We start from the raw sequence: 22,867 nt of genomic DNA, 5'->3' as shown, positions 1-22,867 counted from the left end.
AAATAAAGACCTAAAAAACAAACTAACCCAAAATCACAATAGCAAAAAACAAAACCAGGGAAATAAATGGGCAAATTAGCTAAACAGGTATTTCTCAAAAGAAAAAAATATAAATGGCCAACAAATATATGAAAAAATTTCAACATCTTTAGCAATCAGAAAAATGCAAATCAAAATGATGCTGTGGTTTGTTTCATCTCCAGTTAGAATGTCAATCATCAAAAATACAAATAACAATAAATATTGATGAGGATACAGGGGAATATGTAGATACATACATTGTCAGTGGGAGTGCAAATTTGTACAACCACTATGACAATCAGAATGAAAATTCTTCAAAAGTCTAGGAATGGAACCAGCATATGATCTAGTGATTCTACTTCTTGGTATTTATCCAAAAGAACTAAAATTAGCATACTGTGATACAAGTACAACAGTGTTTATAGCTGTGCAATTCACAATAGCTAAGTTATGGAACCAGATTAGATATCCATCACCAGGTGATTGAATAAAGAAAATGTGGTATATATACACAATGGAGTTCTACTCAGCTATGAAGAAGAATGAAATGATAATGTTTGGTAGTAAATAGATGGAATGGGAGAATATCATGTTAAGTGAAATAAACCAAACTCAGTCAGAGGTCTAATATTTTTTCTCATATGTGGAAACTAGAGAGATAAAGGAATTAAGGAGAGCGATCTCATGAAAATAGAAGGGAAACCAGTTGAGAAAGGGGATCAAAGGGGAGGGAGGAGGGAAGGGAAACAAATTTATCACAATGAACCCACTTTAATGTGTAATTATAATGCATTAATTAGGAAAAAGAAGAAGAGTCACCAGTAGAGTAGAGAATGAGGATTGGGGGAGTGAGGCATGGATGGAAGGGGGAGGTACTAGAAATTAAATTGATGAGATTTTTTATGTACATGTATGACTATGTCACTGTGAGTACACTGTTATGTACAATTGTAATGCACCAATAAAAACATAAAAAGAAAAAAATACGTGTTTTCTTCCTTATGCAAAAGGAAAGAACAGGAAGGATAAATTTGGAGGTAATACATTTGTCTACCTACAACATAGGGGGATATACTAAATAGAAGCAATAGGAGAGAGGGAATAACATTCCTCAGTCTACATTTTTTTTACTGTTTTAGTTTTGGAATTATGTCAGTGTATTTGAGAATTCTAAAAACTCTAGAAAGAATGCAAACTGAAACAAATGTTAGTTGTAGTTTGAACAAATAATATAGCCACAAGAATGAAAATACTGGTTTGACTATATACCTTCAGTATAGGAGGGGAAAAAAAAGACTTTGGAAAAATATTTGTTTCTTTTTAATAGGCTAGTTTTACATATTGGGCATGAGTATGGTGATACTGAAACTACCTTGTGTATATTATACAACTGAGCAAACGAACAAATGTGAACAAATGTGTTGATACTATTGAGAATCAAGTTTCCTTCTATGAGAGAAGGAAAATGTAAATGTGGATTGGAGTCAGAAAAGAATGTATCCTGTGGAAGTAGATTATAATCAAAGTTACCAACGTGAATTTATGATTTATAAAATATAAATGTATTTCTTAGCTCTGTTGCTGAATAGATTTAGAAGCAATGATGCTCCATCATCAATGGATACAGCTATCAATCAGATCTTGGTTTCTAAGTGCAATTCCTCCATCAAAATGAATTAGGCTCCTTGGATAAATGACTAATTCCTATGCCAGAGCAATGAAAGTACAAAAAGAGCCTGGTACTTATGCAAGAAGGCAGGGAAGTGCTATGAAATTGTCAATGGCATATTAGAAGAACTCAGGACTCAGTGTAAATGTTCTCCCACTAGTCAAATCTCTGGACAGTTTGGGCATCAAAATAAGTAAAAACAGTAACAAATTATATTACAGTGAATAAAATAGGAATAATAAATACATATTGGTAATAAATAGCAGATTAAATGAATCAGTCAATCAGTAAAGATTGGCTCCATGAAATGTAGAATTTGTTCTTTAAAAAGATGAATAAGATTAAAAAATCCCTTAGCCAAACTAACCAAAGGAGAAAGAAGACCCAAATTAATAAAATTGGAGAAGAAAAAGGAAAACTCACCACAGATACCACAGATATCCAGATGATCATTAGGGTATTTTTTGAAAACTTATACTCCAGTGAATTGAAAAACCGAGAAGAAAGGAATACATTTCTAGACACATATGATCTGCCAAAACTGAATCAAGAGGACATAGAAAACCTAAACAGATCAATAACTAGCAATGAAATATAAACAACAATAAAAGCCTTCCAACAAAGAAAAGCCCAAGATCAGATGGATTCTCAGCTGAATTCTATCAGACCATTGAAGAATACCAGTGCTCCTCAAATTATTCCATGAATGAAATGGAACACTTCCAAATTCATTCTATGAAGCCAGTGTCACACTCATACCAAAACCAGATAAGGAAACTACAGAGCAACATCCTTGATGAATATAGATGCAAAAATCCTTAATAAAATATTAGCAAATTGCATTGAACAACATATTAAAGAAGACTGTGCATCATGACCAAGTTGGTTTTATTCCAGGGATGCAAGAATGGTTTAACATATGCAAATAAATAAATTTAATTCATCACATAAACAGAATCAAGGACAAAAATCACTCAGTCATCTCAATAGATGCAGAGAAAATCATTGACAAAATTCAACATTCATTCATGATAAAATCACTGAAGAAATTAGGAATAGAAGGAACCTACCTCAACATCATAAAGGCTACATATGAAAAACCCAAAGCCAATGTCATAGTGAATGGGAAAAAAAAAAGCATTTCCTTCAGTATCTGCAACAAGATGAGGATGTTCACTTTCACCACAAAAAAAAAAAAAAAAAAAAAAAAAAAAGATTGGCTCTATAGTAAACGGGCTGTGGATAAAAATAGAAAGTGAAATTGGAAAACTACTGTTTTAAGTCATGACATTTATGATTATTTCAGGCAAGAATTATTGATAGATGTTGAATTATAGGGGGAAAATTTCAAAGATGACCAGAATATTTGCATGGTCTTTTCACAAATTTCTTTTTGGTTAAAAGAGGGAAATAGTAACCACACAATGAAGAAACAAGACAAAATGGCCATATGATAAAAATTAATATCACCAATGTTAGACAAATGGCCATAATATGTCTCCAAAAGTGATTTCCTGAAAAGATACAATACCACATATAAGGTGTTACATACTGGGGTGCATAAACTGAATCTAATTATGAGGAATCATCAGACAGACACACAGTGATGAGCATTTTATAAAATAACTGTCTTGTCTCCCTAAAAATGTAATTCATACATATTTCCTACCTCTGTTTACTGGGAGGTCCTAGGAGCAATGATAAATAGATAGTCATAATCACCTAGCACCCAGACTTCAGTTTGTAAGCACAGTGTTCCTGAGAGAATTGAGTGATTCCAGGGCTGGAGAAAGGAAAACAAAAGCAGGAACATTTTGTTGTGCCAGTGCATAAGGTAGTGCTTTAAAAGAGATGGGAGCTTGTCCAAACAACAACAAACAGAAACACAAAACAATGCAGGAGTCCATCTAAAAACGTTCTTAATGACTGAAGTTGGAATAATTTGAACAACAAAATAAATATTGCTAGAATTGAATTATAAGTCAGAGAATAAAATAAATGTACGCAAGTCTAAACTTTCATAAATAAAAATCAACTAAGCAAATGGGAGAGAAGGTACGGTTCTTGCTTTCTAGAATTCAATTAATAAATGTATAAGGAAAAGAGAACTAGAGCATCACTATTGGGCAAAAGCAATAATAATTGTATTGCTGCAGAAATATTGTATTGCAGATATAATATTGATGCTAAAATAGTGGGTAATAATTTCAGGAGAAAAGGATTTTCTTTGGTTCAAGCTATTTTCCCCCAACATATTTATTAACTGCAAAAGGAAGGAGAGGATTAGGGCAGAGGAGAGATGGAGCAGAAACCACCTTAACAAAGTGATCAAGGTTAACATCACCAAAAGTAAGGTACCCTATCCACATCATGAACCCCATAATAATAGGCATTGAAAACTTGAGTGTGAGAAATGTTTCCCTAACTCAAAGCTAAAAAACAACCTTTGCTTTCCTGTTATAGTTTTAGGTTTCAAATGTAGTTTTAGGTTTTAAAAATTCATTATACTTTTGTATCTGGTGCAAAGTAGGAATTGAGATTTATTTTATTGGGCATATGGATTATACAATTCCAGCACCATTTGTTGAAAAGACAATTCTTTTTTCATTTACTAGTCTTTACAACTTTACAGAATTCAGTTTGTAGCTTATATGTGGATTTTTTTCTTAAGCAGCCCATTCCGATATTATTTACATAATACACAATTCATCCATTTAAAATATGCAATTCAGTGACCATATATTCACATAATGTGTATCCATCAATAAAATCCATCTTAAAATATTTTCATTACCCCCAAAAGAATCCTGCAGTCCTTAGCTGTTAAAGAGTCTTAGGATTTTAGCTCTTACATGTATGTCTTCAATCCATTTTGAGATAATTTCTGTATGTGATAGGAGATAAGTGGTCCAGCTTCATTCTTTTACATGTGGATATTGAATTGTTCCAGAACCACTTGTTGAAAAACGATTCTTTCTCCTTTGACTTTTTTTGCCCTGTCGTTGAAAACCACTGACCAGGCCCTGGGGGATACAGTACAGTAGTAGAGTGCTTGCTTAGTACATGGAAAGGCCCCAGGTTTGATCCCCAGCACCACATAAAAACCAATTGATCAGAAAAGCTTTAGTTTATTTTTGTATTCTCATTTCTGTTCCTTTGAGCTATCTCTTCTTTAGCCAGCAAGTAGATCTATTTCTGGAGTGTTTTTGTTTCATTGATTTGCTGTCTGCCTTTACATCCATACTATATTATCTTGCTTATTGTAGCTTTATAATATGCTTTGAAATGAGATAGTGTTTACTTCTTCTTTGTTCTTTTTGTATACTGAATTTGTCACATGCTTATATCATTTATTTAAATATTTATAGGGTTATTCTTTGGTTTTTGCTATTGCAGTGAGTTATGCCATTAAATCAATCTTTTATTTTGGCAATTCTAGATCCTTTGCATTTCCAGAAAAGATTTAGAATGAGCTTGTCCATTTTGCAAGATACGGTGATAAAAGTTTGATGTTATGTTGGATCTGCAAATAAATTTATAGGGAACTGACATTTGTATAGCACATATTTTGTTCTGTTTAGATTTCCTTTATTTTAATCATGGTATTTAGCTTTCAGTATAGAAGTCTTGTACCGTTTTCTCAGGCTAATATCAGGTATTCTATTTTTTTTGTTGTTGTTGTAAATGGTATTTGCATAATAAATTGTAGCATACAATTTTGTTACTATAAGAAAATCCAATTTTTATATTGACCTTGCATCCTGTAATTTTACTGAAGTATAACTTCAATAGATTTAAAAAATTCATAGATAATTATCTCCTCTGAGGAAAATGGGAATTTCCCCCGTTTTGCTATCTTAATGCTTTATTTCTTTTTAGTAGTTTGTTGCACTGGCTACAATCTCTGGTGAGAGTCTCTATCTTTGATGTATTTGTGATTTTAGAGGGAATCCAGTAAGTGTTTCAGTATTAAGCATGATGTCAGCTATAGAGTTTTCAAGTACTTTTTGGTCAGGTTGAGGAAATTCTCTTCTATTCCTATTTTTTTGTTATCTATTCCCAGGAGCTGAAGATAAATTTTACAACATGGACATTCATAAAAATGATCTTAGAGCTGTTTCTGATATTCAGCAAAATTTAAATGCTATAGGAATCTATCTAACAGATGACAAAATACAGAAGACTTTGGATAATACCAATCCTAGTGGTGAGTAATTATTTCACTTTAAACAACAAAGTCTGAGTATTTTGGAAACTTCACTCTAAATGCTCAAGGAAACATAGTCAATCTCTCTCTTACAGTCTGAAACTTTTTAATTTACATTTTAAGTTGATGGATTTTTATTAAGGCAATTGATTTTCAAAGTAATATCTCTAAGTTTTTATTTTACAATTATTCTGCATTTGTCAGTATTCCACTTTATTTTTGTGTTTTATAACTCAGGTTTTCATAACATCGAATGGTCTTTTTTTATAATATCTAAATTGTTTCTTCCTTAATTTTTTATTTCCTTTTTTTTTAAAAAAGATGAAGTGGTGCATTTTAAGGATTTTATCAGAAAATTGACCAACACTGATGAATTTGTTGAGTGCCAAAGTAAGTACAAAATTTGAAATGAATGTAAATATGAAGCTTTGTGTTTCTGGATTGGTATGTATAGGTGTGTGTGTAACTTTAAACAGAACTCTCTACCAAGGCCTCTTTTTCATTTTGTCATTTAAAAATAGAGGAAATATTTAGACATATATTTAAATATGTGTGCTTAAAACCCTAGATTTTCAAATTTATGAACATGCTTTTCATACTCTTGAGTCACTTGTAAAATCTATTGTTTTTATATTTCTGCCTCTTTAGGTATTGTTAAGTTGCATTCTTATTTTTTCTTTATCAATTTTTTCAGAGGTTTATTTATCTTATCAAAGTAATCAGCTTTTGGCTTCTCTAATCACTTGTAGTGACTTTTGCACTTTCCTGATTTAATTTTTCGTATTAATTTCTTCTAATTTATTCAGGTTATTTTCTTGCTTTTTGTCAAAACTCTAGCTAAATACCTATCTGAGCTTTATTCTGTTTTGACATTTTTAGCACAATGAGACATAAAAACAAATTGGAACAAAGATCTTGAGATTGAGAATTGGAGTTCTAGGACAGGGGTTTAGTATGGGTGTTAAAAGAACATATTGTCTCTAAATTAATTTGTTATTTGAAATAGTTCTAATTAATGCCCTAGGAAATTTTGTGGGATTCTTGACAAAATAATTCTATTATTTTTAAAAAGGATTACTGGTCTATGAATGGCTAAGCCTATTAGAGAACCATGATGGGGAACTTGCCTTATCAGATATACAGACACATTATAATGCTATTATAATAGTGTTGCAAGTAGGCCAGTGCATTACTACATAGAACCTGAAAAGACTTGTGTATATAGTAATTTGGGATATGAAAGAAGATGACATCATCCATAAGTGGAGGAAGAAATGTGTTATTTAGTATATGATTCGGGAAATTGTGTGGAGGAAAATAGAGTTGAATCCCTTCTTCATATCTTACATAAAATATCTTCAAATGAATCAAATAGATGTTAAAAAGTAAAACTGTAGATCTGGTGCCAGAAAATATTGGGGAACATATTGTGTCTTGTGGTCATGAAGAATTTCTTAAATAATATTTCTAAAAGTACAACTAAAGTATAAAAAAGGATTTGATTACATCAGAATTCAAGATTTCTCTTCAATCAAGTACTCTAAAAATCACCAATAGTAACAGACTGAAAGAAGATAAACTTTTAAATCAACAAAGGATTAATATTGCAGACATAAAAAATTCTACAAATCATCAATCATCTTTCTGAAATAAATTGGAAAAATGATGGGGAATATAAGAAGACATTATAAAGAAGGAGAAATGCAAATGATAATATGTACTTAAAGAGCTTTGGTAATATTCATAAATTGCTGGTGGATAGATAAAATAGTATTGCTATTCTGAATAGCAGTCTAGTAATAATTGGTAAAATTAAGTATGCATACTCCTTATGACTGAATAATTCTATTATTAGGTAAATAACTCAGAGAAAGTTTCTTGTAGAGACATGTACAAGAATGTTCATTGCAATATTGTTTGTGGGAGAAAAGAAATGACAGTAATCTAGGTGTCCCATCACTAGGGGAATGATTACATAAAATGTGGTCAGAATCAAGAAACTAGATTTATATTTGCACTATAGATAGGTTTTGATATCATACAGTTAAAAGAATAAATTTTTAGCACAAAATACTTTATGTAAATAAAATTTATACTAATGCATATAAGACAATATCATAGTTTTTTTTTCAGGAAAACACATAAAATCTAAACAGTTGAGATAGATTGAATAGAAATATATTAAATACTCTGGAGTTTGTGCTTATGCAGGGTAGAGGGATAGAAGTGGAGATAAGGGTTAAAGGAAAAAATTAACAAAATAAGAAAACAACCAGGAGCCTCGTGTAGATTGGTGATGATAGTATACCATGAATGAATGCTCAACTCAGTTCTGCACCAGAAATCTTTGTAGTGAGAAAAAATTAAATTGGCAATATAGGTAAAATTTATTAGGATATCTATATTTATTTCTAGGTCTGTATCTACATACATACATACATATATTTACACACACACAGAAAGGCAAAGATAAAAAAGATTGATATTTAAATAGCAGTATTAATAAACTTGACTTAGGAATCATATAGTATTTCATATTATAAAGGCATTGGATATATCTTCTTTTAAAAATGCCCATGAAGTACTTGCAAAATATATTATATATTTAAGCCACAAAGAAAAATCAGTTAATTTTGAAAGTTTTTCAGAACACACACTTTGACTACCATGTAGTAACATTAAAATTATTTGTTTTCAAGATTATTAACATGGTTTTCTAAATAATTCTTTGGTTAAAGAATAAATAAAAGTTTAAATTAAACACTATTTAGAAATGGATGATAGTGGGAGCATCACATTAAAACATGTGAAGTGTAACCAAAAGAGTCTGACAGGAAATATTGTAGATTTCAGTGCTTTCATTATTAGAAAATTAAGAAATACTGAAAATAATTTATTTTAAATGTTCAACTCAAGAAGGCAAGCAGCAGCATAAATAACAAAATAGCAAAACATCCCTCCCCCCAAAAAAAAGTAGGAGTCAGAAACTAATAAAGTCAACAGAGGTTATTGAAATGGAATACACACACACACAAACAAATTATCCATTTAACCAAAAGTTGGGCCTTTAAATAAACTAACAAAATAGCTCTATTTCAGAGTTCACTAAGACCTTAGGTTGTTCATTTAAAGATTTCTCCTGATAAAGAGAATGAATAAACTTCAGTCAAATAGAGTTGTTATGTGCTTATATGGATAGAACACCCAAGCAAGTGCTTTTACATTTTGTCATCAACATACATACATAGGAATAGAAGATGCATGGAACATTGTTAATAGTGTCTCTGATGGAAAAGTTGAAGTTAAAGACCTTTTATCTACCTTAAAGAGCCTAGAGAAACCTTTAACTGAAGACCACCCTAACTCTGCAACCGATGGTGAGTACTTTAGTTCTAAGATTTCCTGTTTAGAGTGTATGTGTTCACAGAAGCAAATTGTTTTTTTTTAAAAGGATGGTGATTCTGTGTTTTTTTCCCCCAACATAAAAATTGATTTTATTTCTATGTATAGGTAATAAATGTTTAGAAAATAAAACTTGAAAAAACATATCTTCCTTAAAATTATAAGAACCTGGGTATATACTAAAATATTTATAAAACCTTACAGAGAAAATTATGAAACTTTAATGAGAGACATTAAAGAAGTTTTTATTTGTATATTTGATACATATGTATTATTAGAGCTTTAGAGTAAAGTAAATTCCTTTGATCTCTAGCTTCTCCAGCTTATGTTGGATTTTATCAAAGGCCTTTTCTGTATCTATTGAGATGCTCATGTGATTTTTGTTCTTAATTCTGAAGTTATGAATTACATTTATTGATTTGCATATGTTGAACCAAACTTGTATCTCTGGAATGAAACCCATTTGATCATGATGTATTATCTTTTTGATGTGTTTTTGAATGCAGTTTACTAATGTTTTATTAAGGATGTTTGTTTCTATGTTCTTTTTTTAAAATTAAAAAAAATTTTTTTTGATTCATTGTACACATATGGGGTACAACTTTTCATTTCTCTGGTTGTACATGAAGTAGAGTCACACCGTTTATGTAATCATGCATGTACAGAGGGTAATGATGTTTGTCTCATTTAATTATCTTTCCTTCCCTCCACCCCCTCCCCAGCCCTCATTTCCCTCTACACAATCCATCCTTTCTCCATTCTTCCCCCTCCCTGTTATGCATCATCATCCACTTATCAGAGTAAACATTTGGTCTTTGGTTTTTTGGAATTGGCTTATCTCACTTAGCATGATATTCTCCAACTCCATCCATTTACCAGCAAATGCCATAATTTTATTCTCCTTTATGGCTGAATAATATTCCATTGTATATATATACCACAATTTCTTTATCCATTCACCTTTGAAGGCCATCTAGGTTCGTTCTACAATCTATTGAGCAGCTAAAAACATTGATGTGGCTATGTCATTGTTGGATGCTGATTTTAAGTTCTTTGGGTATAAACAGAGGAGTGGGATAACTGGGTCAAATGATGGGTCCATTCCAAGTTTTCTGAGGAATCTCCACACTGCTTTCCAGAGTGGCTGCACCAATTTGCAATCTCACCAGCAATGTATGAGTGTACCTTTTTCCCTACATCCTTGCCAACACCTATTGTTGCTTGTATTCTTGATAATCGCCATTGTATTTGGGGTGAGATGGAATCTTAGGGTAGTTTTGATTTGCATTTTTCTTATTACTAGAGATGTTGAACACTTTTTCATATATCTGTTGATTGCTTGTAAATCTTCTGTGACATGTCTGCTCATTTCCTTAGCCCATTTTTTGATAGGGTTATTTGTATTCTTGTAAAGTTTTTTGAGTTAGGGATGTTGGTCTATAGCTTTTTTTCCTTGATGCATCTTTGGTTTTGGTATCAGGGTTTTACTGCTTCATAAAAAGTATTTGGGAGTGTTTTCTCCTTTTCAATTTTGTGGAATAATTTGAGAAAGCAGTCTTTATTAGTTCTTCTGTAAAGGTTTGATAGAACTCAACTAAAAATCCATCTGGTCCTTTGTTGGTACTTTTTAAAAATTTGTTCTTTTCAGATATACATAACAGTTGAGTACATTTTGACATAGTACACATACATGGAGTATATCTTATTCTAATTAGGACTCCATTCTTGTGGCTACATGTGATGTGGAGATTCATTGTGGTGTATTCATATATGAATATAGGAAAGTTATATCCAATTCATTCTGCTACCTTTCCTATTCTCATTTCCCCCTCAGTCCTTTCATTCCCCTTTGTCTAATCCACTGGACTTCTATTCTCCCTGCCCCTTATTTTGTGTTAGCGTCCACATGTTGGTAGAATGTTAATTGCTATTTCATTTTCATTACTTTGTATTGGTTTGTTTAGGTTTTCTATGTCCTCCTGATTTAATTTGGGCAGGTCATCTGTATCTAGAAATTTGTCACTGTCTTCCAGATTTTCCAATTCATTGGTATATAGATTTTCAAAATTGGTTCTAATAATCTTCTGGATTTCAGAAGGGTCTGTGGTGATATCTCCTTTTCCATCTCTGCTCTTACTGATTTGCACCTTCTCACTCTTTCTCTTGGTTAGTTTGGCTAAGGGTTTGTCAATTTTATTTATCTTTTCAAAGAACTAATTCTTCATTGCATTGATTCTGTATTATTTTCTTATTCTCAGTTTCATGGATTTTGACTCTGATCTTAACTATTTCATCTTCTACTAGTTTTGATGTTAGTTTGTTCTTTTTCTAAGGCCTTGAAGTGGAGCATGAGCTTATTTATTTGGGATCTCTTAATTTTTAACATAGGCATTCAATGCTATAAATTTTCCTCTTAGAACTGCTTTCCTACTGTCTCAGAGATTTTGTGAATTGATTTTCAATATTATAAAAAACATTTCATAATAAGAATTTTGGAATAAACCCATTTTGATCATATATATTATTGGGTTCATTTTTCTAATACTTTAGGATTTTTACATTCCTATTTATAAATGAAACTTTTAATTTTCTTTTTAAACACTAGTATTGTCAGGTTTGAAGTCAAATTATTCATGAAGTGAAAGTATGTTTTTTTCTAAATCGGGGAATAGTTCCTATAACACTGAAATTTCTTATTTCTTTCACCTTCAGTGTAATTCACAAAAGAAACCATTTGAACCTTGAAATTACTTTGTGGGAAGGTTTTTGATTATTGATTTATTTTCTTTAATGTCATAGGATTAGGTTTTTTTGTTTATTCTTGAGTCAATTTTGGTAAGTTTTTTCTTTTCTAGTTTAGCCTTTTCATCTGAAAAATTTAGGGCTATAATTCTAAAGTTTTAAATAATATATTCTTAGGCTTTTTCTTTCAGAAGAGAAAAAAAATCAATTTTTTTTTTTTTTCCCCAAACAAGCAGACAGGATTTTTCACATGTTAATCAAAAAGAACCAAGATCGTCAGATTGGGAAAAAATGAGGAATAAAAAGTATGTTACACAGATTTAAAGGACGAATCTGCCCCCCACAAACCCAAAACTCCAAACGCATGGACCTATATCCATCAGGATGCTTACCCTTAAAATACTTAATCTTGGAAAATTCAGTTTACAAATACATTACTAATTGCATTATTATAATGAAATTAGTTCAGTAAACATGAAAAACATCAAACAGATCTCCTCAAAGATCTTTCTGGCTGGCTAGAATCTGTCTTTGCTTTATTTGAGGCTCGTTTACTTTCAGCAGAATCTTGGAGACATTGTGAATGTAACTCCATTTGTCTTGCCCAATTTTCCACCAATTCGAGCATTTGTGTGACAATCTGAATTTTTTCATCTCCTAGTTCTTGCCTGTTGATGAATGCTATCTGGAGATGCTGCTGTAGGCGTTTTTTCTGGTTTGAATCATCTTTTCATATTTTTCATAGACATCATCAATTTCCTTTAATGTTTGTGGGGTCAGGGTCAGCGATGGTCCCGGTAGCAGCGTCCGTCTTGATTCATTGGGAGGGAAAAAGAAAATCGAAGCATCACAACAAACACGTCGCCAGCCCCAGCTGACTGACTTAGTTAGGGCCCAGCTAATGCCCTGTCCGGCCAGACTCCTCCATAAACAGCCAGCATTGTCCACCCTCTAGCCACCAGTCATGTTTGAGGACCTATTCTTGGCCTTTTTTGTAATGTTTGCAACACCTGCAGTAATTTTTGCTCTCTTTAAAGATAATTTATGTTAGTGGTTGATAAATTTTCATCTTAACTTTTTTGATTTTCTCTATTTATGTTTGCTTACTAGTTTCTTACTTTGTGTTTTGATCATTATTTTCTTCAAATTTTTCAGGTTTATTTTGTTGCTCTTTTTTCTAATTTGTCAATATGGAAATTTAGTTCATTAAATTTTGGCCTATTTTCCTGTCTTTAATGTAAGCATTTACACGTATGTATTTTCTCCAAGTGCTGCTTTTCTACCTATATTCCTCAGGTATCAATATGTATTATCTTTATTATCAATTAGTTCAAATTATTTTCTTACTTTTATAATTATTTCTTTCTTGATCCATGGATAATTCAAAAAGTATGTTTCTTCATTTCCAAATTTGGGAGTGCTTTTTGTTATTAAGTTCTGGATTAATTACATTGCAGTAAATTATTGTAAATGTTTTTAGATTTGCTTTATAGATCACAAAATGGCCACTTTTTGGAAAAATGTTCTATGTGTGTTTGAAAAGATATTCTACAATTGTTAGGTACTGTTCTTTGTCTTTGTCCATTTGAGCCTTTGAAAATACAAACTAAAACTGGTCTGTCTGTAGCAGATATTTAGGGTAAAAAGCAGCTGCTTCATTTATGGGTTATAGCCTTCCATCAATTTTTTTTCTTTTTTTGGCTGCAGAGGAGAGAACAGTAGGCTGGAAAATTGCTATGTTAAAAATTTTTTTAAAGTAATATTTTATTTAGCATTTTTCATCATTTTTAGTATGAGGGTTAATTCAGGTGTCTAGCTGCTATATTACCAGAAACTTCAGTTACTTTATTTTCTTTTAATTAAATTAAATCTAATCTTCTGGAGAACAGGATGGGAAAGAAGGAAGAGTTTTAAAACTTCCTTCCATTATGTTTCTTTTAGCATCCCTCTATCTGTGGAGACAGGGATGCTATTTCCTTACTAGAGGACAGCTCTCACATGAAGGTCTTGTTTATTTTTGTTTTGGTACTGGGGATCATACCATTGAGCTACATCCCCAGTCCTTTTAATTATTTTATTTTGAGACAATTTTCTCACAAAGTTGCTGGGATTTGCCTAGAACTTGTGATCCTCCTGCCGTAGCCTCCCCAGTTGCTGGGATTATGAGTTACATGAGGGACTTATAACTTGCTTCAGGGGATTTGGGGACAATTCAAGAGTCCTTCTCATTTCTGTTCCTACTGTTTCTCACATTCTTTCATTGTAAAATAATCAATATCCACAGTACCATATTTTGAGGCAGCATGTCTTGAACTGTTATCCCATGAATAAGAAATATTTATGTGGATGTTATGGATAATTGAGAAGACACTGAAATTTAACTATTAGATTTCCTAAGGCTTTACATTTACTAGAAAAAAGATTCTTAGATTTATATATTTGCTTTTGTGCATAGGTTCTTTGTCTATTCATTTTAGTGTCAAATAGGGAGTTCTGATAATGGAACAATTGAATTTGTCCTTAAGTGTTTATTTTTTACCCAAAGGAAAGCATATCTTTTTTGTTTGTTTCTTCCTTCCTTTCCTGTTTTTGTTGGGGGAAATATCTCACAGGGAATGTCCCTATACATTCTCTCTCACACTCTTTAAAGGTATTTATATCTGCTTTAATGAAAATTACTATGTATGTGTTTTTGTACTATATATTCTGTGTATAATTTTTTAAATTATGGTTCACATTGTGGGTTGTGAAATAAATTTGGTAGGTCATGCATAACATTTGGAAATGAAATGCAATAACATGAAATTTATTAGAGAATATCAGTGTATCACAGATGATAGGATTATTTTTATGAAACTTCTATTTCTGTTTCTGTGTGTGTACTCACAATCTAATGTATACATTATGATCACTGAAATTTGAAAGCGGGTGGAATAATATTAAAACAATACAAAGCCCTTGCCTTAATGAGTTTAAAATCTACTTTATTTAAACCCCATTTTCTTTCTTTGTAGAAAGAAAAATGATCTTGAATGATATAATTGATGTTTTCACTAATTCACCTAAAACATCAACTCCATTCAACAGTAGGTATATAAAAGAATATAAAAACAAATTTCTAAAGTCATCTTATGATATTTTACTTATTCTAAAATTTAGTTTGTTTCTCCTGTGTTTTCAATACTTGCCTTAAGTTTTCTTTGCCTTATTTGAACAGTTGTATTCTTCTTAGTCTTTAACATTTTCAATCTCTGCCTTTACTATAATGAATTATTTAAAATTATATACCTAGAATATGCTTCCTTAAAGTCAATAATTTGTCTCACTGTATTCTGTGTTGTAAAAATATGCATTCACCCATTACTCTACCTCTATACATTTTTCTCTTACCTCTATTATTATCTTTATGCTTATTTTTCCTCACTTATAGTGAAATTGTAACAGAAAAAAAAAGACATAATGCACCTAAAACTAAAACTAGCAGGTAGGTTGGTAAGAGAAAGGCTAACTCTAGGATAGGAAGTGACTAAATGTTTTTCAGTCTACTGCAGAGAGTTTCAGTTTTCCTTTCACAACTGCCTGGCTTCTATTTTTGATTCTTGACCTTCTTCTAATAGTTATCACCCAACTACTCTTGAGAAGCTTGGCAGCTGTTTAAGAATAGAGCATATAGTAAAAAACCTTACCTTACACCTTAAAGAGGAATAGTGAATAGAAGTGAACTTTTGGGGCTGGGGTTGCAGTTCAGTGGTGGAGTGCTTGCCTAGCATGTTGAAGCATTGGGTTTGATTCTCAGCACCACATGTAAATAAATAAATAAAGGTCCATTGACAATTTAAAAAATATCTTTAAAAAAGTGAACTTTTACAAAAATTTTGCAGGAACTTAATTTTTACCTGGTTAGGGGTATGTTAAATTTTTCTTGTTTAATTGACTTGTAAAAACAAAGCTACTGATATGTTTTGAAAACCCTTTAATTCAGAATTCCTTCTACAACATACTGATCTCGTAGTAGGCTATGGGTTTTAAAGCTTAAAAAGGACTCTTCACCAGCTTCATCTATTCTCATTTTTCTTGTATTTACAGATTTATTTAAAGAGATTACAACTCTTGATAACATCAGAAATGATAAGATGCCTGTAGATGAACTGAGCTCCAAACTCACGAGTATTGGAGTTCCATTAAGCCAAAAGACTTTCCAGGAGATCTTGAGACAGGCCTCTGTTGATGGTGAGTCCATTCTGAAAGAGAAATCTGTGCAGAGCTTAATGAAGTTCTAGTTTTAATGTGTACTTGGAATACCTGTTGTATATGTTTATATTTTATTTTTGATCCATGAAAATTTTATTTTTAACTGGAAAATGAAAAATTCTATATGTTTAAGCTATATGAGATATTTTCATATATGTATACTTGTGGATAAATCAAGTAATTAACATATCCCTCATATTACATCCTTACAGTTTTTTTTGTGATAACATTTCAAATCTACTCTTAGAAATTTTAAGTATGTAATACATTATTATTTATTACAGTCATCTTGGTGTACAACAGAATTCCAGAACTTATTCCTGTTTTCTAACTGAAACTTTGTTCCCTTTAACAGATATTTCCCACTGCCCTGCCCCCATCTTCACCACTACACCAGTGCCTAGTAACCACCAATCTATTCTCTGTTTCTCGAGTTTGTCCTTTTTAGCTTCCATATAGAAATGAGATCATGTAACATTTGTCTTTCTGTACTAGACTTATTTTACTTTACATTCTGTTCTCCAGATTGATCCATGTTGCTGCAGATGACAGATTTTGGTTTTTAAAGTCCAGTGATATTCCTTTGTGTGTGTATGTGTTTATCACACTTTATCTTTTCATCTGTTGATGGACACTTATGTTGATTAAGTATTTTGGCCATTGTGAATAATGGCCAATGAAAAGCATCCAATTTCATTTCCTTTAGGTACATACTCAAAATTGGAATTTCTGGATCATATAGTAGTTCTATTTTTAATTTTTTGAGGGATCTCTATAGCGTCTTCCATAGTGACTCTATTAATTTATGTTCCACCATCAGTGTATGAGTTCCCTCTTGACCACCATTCTTGGCAATACTTACCTTTTGTTTTTCGGATAAGAACCATTCTTTTTTTTCTTTTATAAATTTTTTTTTAGATATACATGACAGTAGGGTGTATTTTGACATATTATACATACACGGAGTATAATTTTCAATTCTTATGGTTGTACATGTTGTGGAGTTATAATGGTTGTGCATTCATATATGAACATAGGAAAGTTATGTCTGATTCGTTCTACTGTCTTTCCTATTCTCATCCTCTCTCCCTTCCCTTTATTTCCCTTTGTCTAATCCAATGAACTTCTGTTCTCCACTCTCCTACCCTTATTGTGCATTAGCATCCACATGTCAAAGAGAACATGTGGCCTTTGTATTTTGGGGGATTGGCTTGTTTTACTTAGCATGATAGTCTCCAGTTCTATCCATTTACCAGCAAATGCCATAATTTCATTCTTCGTTATGGCTGAATAATATTCCATTGTGTATATATATCACATTTTCTTTATCATTCATCTGTTGAAGGTACCTAGGTTGGTTCCATACCTTAGCTATTGTGAATTGAGCTGCTGTAAACATTGATGTGGCTGCATCACTGTAGTATGCTGATTTTAAGTCCTTTGGGTATATGCCAGGTAGATAACTGAGTCAAATGGTGGTTCCATTCCAAGTTTTCTGAGGAATCTCCATACTGCTTTCCAGAGTGGTTACTCCAATTTACATTCCCGTCAGCAATGTACCTTTTCCCCTCATCCTTGCCAACATTTATTGTTACTTGTATTCTTGATTGTTGCCATTCTGACTGTAGTGAGATGGAATCTCATTGTAGTTTTAATTTGCATTTCTCTAATTGCTAAAGGTGTTAAACACTTTTTCATACATTTGTTGATGGATTATATTTCTTCTTCTGTGAAGTACCTTTCAGTTCCTTTGCCCATTTATTGATTGAGTTATTTGTTTTTTGGTGTTAAGTTTTTTGAGTTCTTTATATATCCTAGAGATTAATGCTGTATCTGAGGTACATGTGGTAAAGATTTTCTCCCATTCTATGGGCTCTCTTTTCTTGTCATCGATTGTTTCCTTTGCCATGAAGCTTTTTAGTTTGATACCATCTCGTTTATTGATTATTTTACTTTTTGTGCTTTAGGAGTCTTGTTGAAGAACTTGGTTCCTAAGCCAACATGATGGAGAGTTGGGCCTACTTTTTCTTCTGTTAAGTCCAGGGTCTGGTCTAATGCCTAGCTCCTTGATCCACATTGAGTTGAGTTTTGTGCAGGTGAGAGATAGGAGTTTAATTTTATTTTGCTACATATAGATTTCCAGTTTTCCGAGCGTCATTTGTTGAAGAGGCTATCTTTTCTCCAACATCTGTTTATGGCACCTTGACTAGTAGGAGATAACTATATTTTTGTGGGTTTGCCGCTTTATCGCCTATTCTTTGGCCATTGGTCTTCATGTGTATTTTTGTAGATAAGAGCCATTCTTACATCTGAGGGTCCTAGAAATTCAATGAGAACATAGTCATATTGAGAGCTAATTAAGATTCACATTATTTTGTCCTGAAAATATTTTTCAGAGGCATTTTCTACTTATATAGCATCAAATTATTTAAGCTAAGTGAATTAATATAATTACAATTTCTTGTTTTGAAGGAACAGATTCTGGGGGAAACTATTTTAAATTTATTGTTTTTTCACCTGCTGATTTTCAGAAATTATAAACATTTGGTCATTCCCATCCTCTGTCCTGGTTTATAATTATTAGCATTGAAACTGCTATTTCATAATCCTTATTTTTCATTTCTTAGAAAATGATGAAGTAAGTCTCAGACAAATTTTGGAGAATTTGAATACAAGTAAAGGAGCACCTATATTGGAAGGTGGGTTAATCAATATTTTACTTTAGATATTTATCCGAAGTTTCATTGCCATTTGTTATTATTATTTTAAAAACAGTATTATGAGGTATAATCAATATGTGAAAACTATGACTTTTTATATTTAAAGTACATGATTTGGTCTAGTGTTGATGTGGGCGCACACTTACGAAACCACCATCAGGATCAAGATAATAAACACATCTCCACCATGAAAACCTCGTGCCCCTTGGTAGTCTCTCCTGTTTTTCTCACCCTCCTTCCCATATCCCAAGGTAACCATTGATCTGCTTTCTGTCACTGGATATTTATATTTACATTTCAAGAATTTTATATAAATGGATATGCTTCTTTTGTTGTCTTATTTTATTCAGCATAATAATTTTGAGATTTATCAGTATGTATCATTCCTAAGTAGTTCATTATTTTTTATTTCTTAGTAGTATTTCGTTTTATAGATATATGCTGCAGTTTATCTATTTAACTGATGATATATATTATGGTGTTTTCAATTTGGGCTTTTATATAAAGTTGCTGTGAACATTCATGTACAAGGTGGTGTGTGGATGTAAGCTTTCATTTGTCTTGGTTGATTACCAAGGGATGGGTTGTCTGGGTCATATGGTGAATTGGTATACATTTTTATGAAACTGCCAAACTCTTTTTTCCAAAGTGGTTATACCATTTTACATTCACTTTCATGTACACTGGTAGTGTTTGAGTGTTCCAATTCCTTCTAATTCTTTTAAAAGTTAGTATAGTCGGTAATAGTTTAAAAATTTTAACCATTCTATTAAATGCACTGTTATATCTCACTGTGGTTTTGCTTTGCATTTTCTTATTACCAGTGATAGTAATCATATTCTCCTGTGCTTATTTTCTCCTTGTATATCTTCTTTGGTGAGGTGTCTACTCATATCTTTTTTTTAGGTGAATCACTTTCTTGTTTCTTTATATATCCTGGATATAAGTCCTCTTTCATGTACATGCTTACCAAATGTTTTCTCCAAGTCTTTTGCTCTTCTCTTTATTTTCTTTATGATGTCTTCAAAAGAGCATCAATTTTAATTGATTAATTCCAATTAATCAATCTTTTTATTTTATGAATTGGGATTATTTGATGTCATATGTAAAAAATATCTGTGCCTCACTCAAATTCACAAAAGGCCTCACTCAAATTCACAAAAGGCTTCAATCATATATTTTCTTATAACATTGTTAAAGTTTCTGGTTTTACATTTTTGTTGTTCAATTAATTTTGAGTTTTTTCTTTGAACACTGGGAATTCTTTTCTCTAGGCATTACACCTAATTTTTGTGTTTTCATTCATTCATTCATTCATTTTTTTCCTTTGTTTTGAGATGTAATCCTGCTGTGTTGCCCAGGTTGGTCTCAAACTTCTGGACTCAAGTGACCTTCTGCCTCAGCCTCTCTAATACATAGGGTTACAAGTGCACACCACTATGTCCAGCTTGAGTTACTTTTTACAAATGAAATAAAGTAGGAATTGCATATGAATATCCATTTGTTCCAACTGAAAAGACTATACTTTTTTCATTGAATTGCCTTTGTACTTTTGTAGAAAATCATATGCACAAACACATATTGGGTTCTCTATACTGTTCTGTTGACCTTTTGTCTATCTTTACACTAATACCACATTGTCTTAATTTCTAGAGCTTTATGATAAACATTAAAATCAATCAGGTAGCATCAGTCCTGTAACTTTGTTCTACTTTCTAAAGTTTTTTGGGCTATCCTTGCTCTTTTGTATAGTGTCATATGTATTTTAGAATCAGTTTGTAAATTTCTATAAGACTGATGGGGTTTATTGGAGAAATCAGGATGCTCATGAATTAGAATTTCTGAAAACTTGATAGTTTAGTTTTCATATTGATGCTTCTTAATTTATTCATTATTTAGAACTTGGGCTGGGCACTTATTACTCTTTAAAAATTCTGCCATGTGTGTCTCCTATTAACATTTTCATTGTAGAGTTTAGCGCAACTTATTTAAAATACTGCAAATGTCACTAAAAACACCTTATGCTGAACCAAACTTATCCAGAGGCATGAGTCATCAAATTAATATGTGTCAGTACTATGCTTTTTTTGTTATCTGTAGAAACTGAAATAAGGTATTGCCTATAGTATTGCTCCCCCCCACCCCTCAGGCGGATTTGGTTTTGGTGATGAAAACTGAAACTTCTGGATACCCAAATAGCCATGCAAACATTCTTAAAATACACAAAACTTTCTCAAAATAATTCTGAAAGAGAAAACGAGACACAGACTGGGAGGAAATGTTTGCAAAAGACATACCTACTGAAGGACTAGTATCCAAGATATATAAAGAACTCCTAAAATTCAACAGTGAGGCTGGGGGCAGTAGCATACATCTGAAATCCCAGTGACTCAGGAGGCTGAAGCAGGAGAATCTGGAGTTCAAAGCCAGTCTCAGCAAAGCAAGATGCTAAGCAACTCAGTGAGACCCTATCTCTAAAATACAAAATAGGGCTGTGGATGTGACTCAGTGGTTGAGTGACCCTGAGTTCAATCCCCAGCACCAAAAGCAAAACAAACACAAACAAACAAACAAAATCCTCAACAATAAGAACATGAACACCCCGATCAAAAAAAATGGGCAAGGGCTGGGGTTGTAGCTCAGTGGTAGAGCACTTGCCTAGCATGTTCGAGAGGCACTGGGTTTGATTCTCAGCACCACATATGAATAAATAAAATAAGGGTCCATTGACAACTAAACATTTTTTTTTTTTAAATGGGCAAAACATCTTAAGGACATTTGGGATCTTTTCTGTTTCTTTTTTTTATTTATTTTAATTAAAAATCATAAATTTACATAGGGCAATGTTGTTTGATTCATTCTGTTATTTTTCCCCCTTCCCCCCCACCCCTCTCACCCCTCTTTTCCCTCTATACAGTCCTTCCTTCCTCCATTCTTACCACCCTCCTTATCCCTAACCCTAAACCTAACCCTAACCCTAACACTAACCCTTCCTACACTCCCTTATATGTCCTCATCCGCTTATCAGCGAGATCATTCGTCCTTTAGTTTTTTGAGATTGGCTTATCTCACTTAGCATGATATCCTCCAATTTCATCCATTTGCCTGCAAATGCCATAATTTTATCATTCTTCATGGTGGAGTAATATTCCATTGTATATATATGCCACAGTTTCTTTATCCATTCATCAACTGAAGGGCATCTAGGTTGGTTCCACAATCTGGCTATAGTGAATTGAGCAGCTATGAACATTGATGTGGCTGTATCTCTGTAGTATGCTGATTTTAAGTCCTTTGGGTATAGGCCAAGGAGTGGGATAGCTGGGTCAAATGGTGGTTCCATTCCAAGGTTTCTGAGGAATCTCCACACTGCTTTCCAGAGTGGCTGCCCTAATTTGCAACCCCACCAGCAATGTATGAGTGAGTGTACCTTTTTCCCCACATCCTTGCCAACACCTATTGTTGCTTGTGTTCTTGATAATCTCCATTCTAATTTGGGTGAGATGAAATCTTAGGGTAGTTTGATTTGCATTTCTCTTATTACTAGAGATGTTGAACATTTTTTCATATATCTGTTGATTGCTTGTAAATCTTCTTCTGTGAAGTGTCTGTTCATTTCCTTAGCCCATTTGTTGATTGGATTATTTGTATTCTTGGTGTCTCCCTCTTTCTCTTTCTTTTCTGTTTCTATATGAATTTTAGGATCGTATTTTTCTAGTTCTGTGAAGAATGTCTTTGGTATTTAGATGGGGATTGCTTTGCATATGTGCATTGCTTTTGGCAGCGTGGCCATTTTAATGATATTAATTCTCCCAATCCATGATCATGAGTGTTCCTTCTGGGTATTTTTAAGTG

The 22,867-nt window shown here is 32.4% G+C and overlaps 1 protein-coding gene across 1 annotated transcript in view; it reads left to right on the top strand.

The window, feature by feature from the left end:
• The window catches only part of EFCAB13 (EF-hand calcium binding domain 13), a gene marked incomplete at its 3' end in the record, with an annotated part of 174,619 nt that overhangs the window by 139,908 nt on the left and 11,844 nt on the right, over positions 1–22,867 (top strand). The window contains exons 22-27 of the mRNA XM_079130326.1: positions 5,754–5,897; positions 6,219–6,287; positions 9,146–9,274; positions 15,056–15,127; positions 16,128–16,271; positions 18,920–18,991. Of these exons, the coding sequence (XP_078986452.1) occupies positions 5,754–5,897; positions 6,219–6,287; positions 9,146–9,274; positions 15,056–15,127; positions 16,128–16,271; positions 18,920–18,991 (630 nt within the window). The remainder of the gene's footprint in view (positions 1–5,753; positions 5,898–6,218; positions 6,288–9,145; positions 9,275–15,055; positions 15,128–16,127; positions 16,272–18,919; positions 18,992–22,867) is intronic.

This window comes from Sciurus vulgaris (genome assembly GCF_902686455.1).
Source record: "Sciurus vulgaris genome assembly, chromosome: 3".
NCBI lineage: Eukaryota > Metazoa > Chordata > Mammalia > Rodentia > Sciuridae > Sciurus > Sciurus vulgaris.
This window is presented reverse-complemented; position numbering and strand designations above follow the sequence as displayed.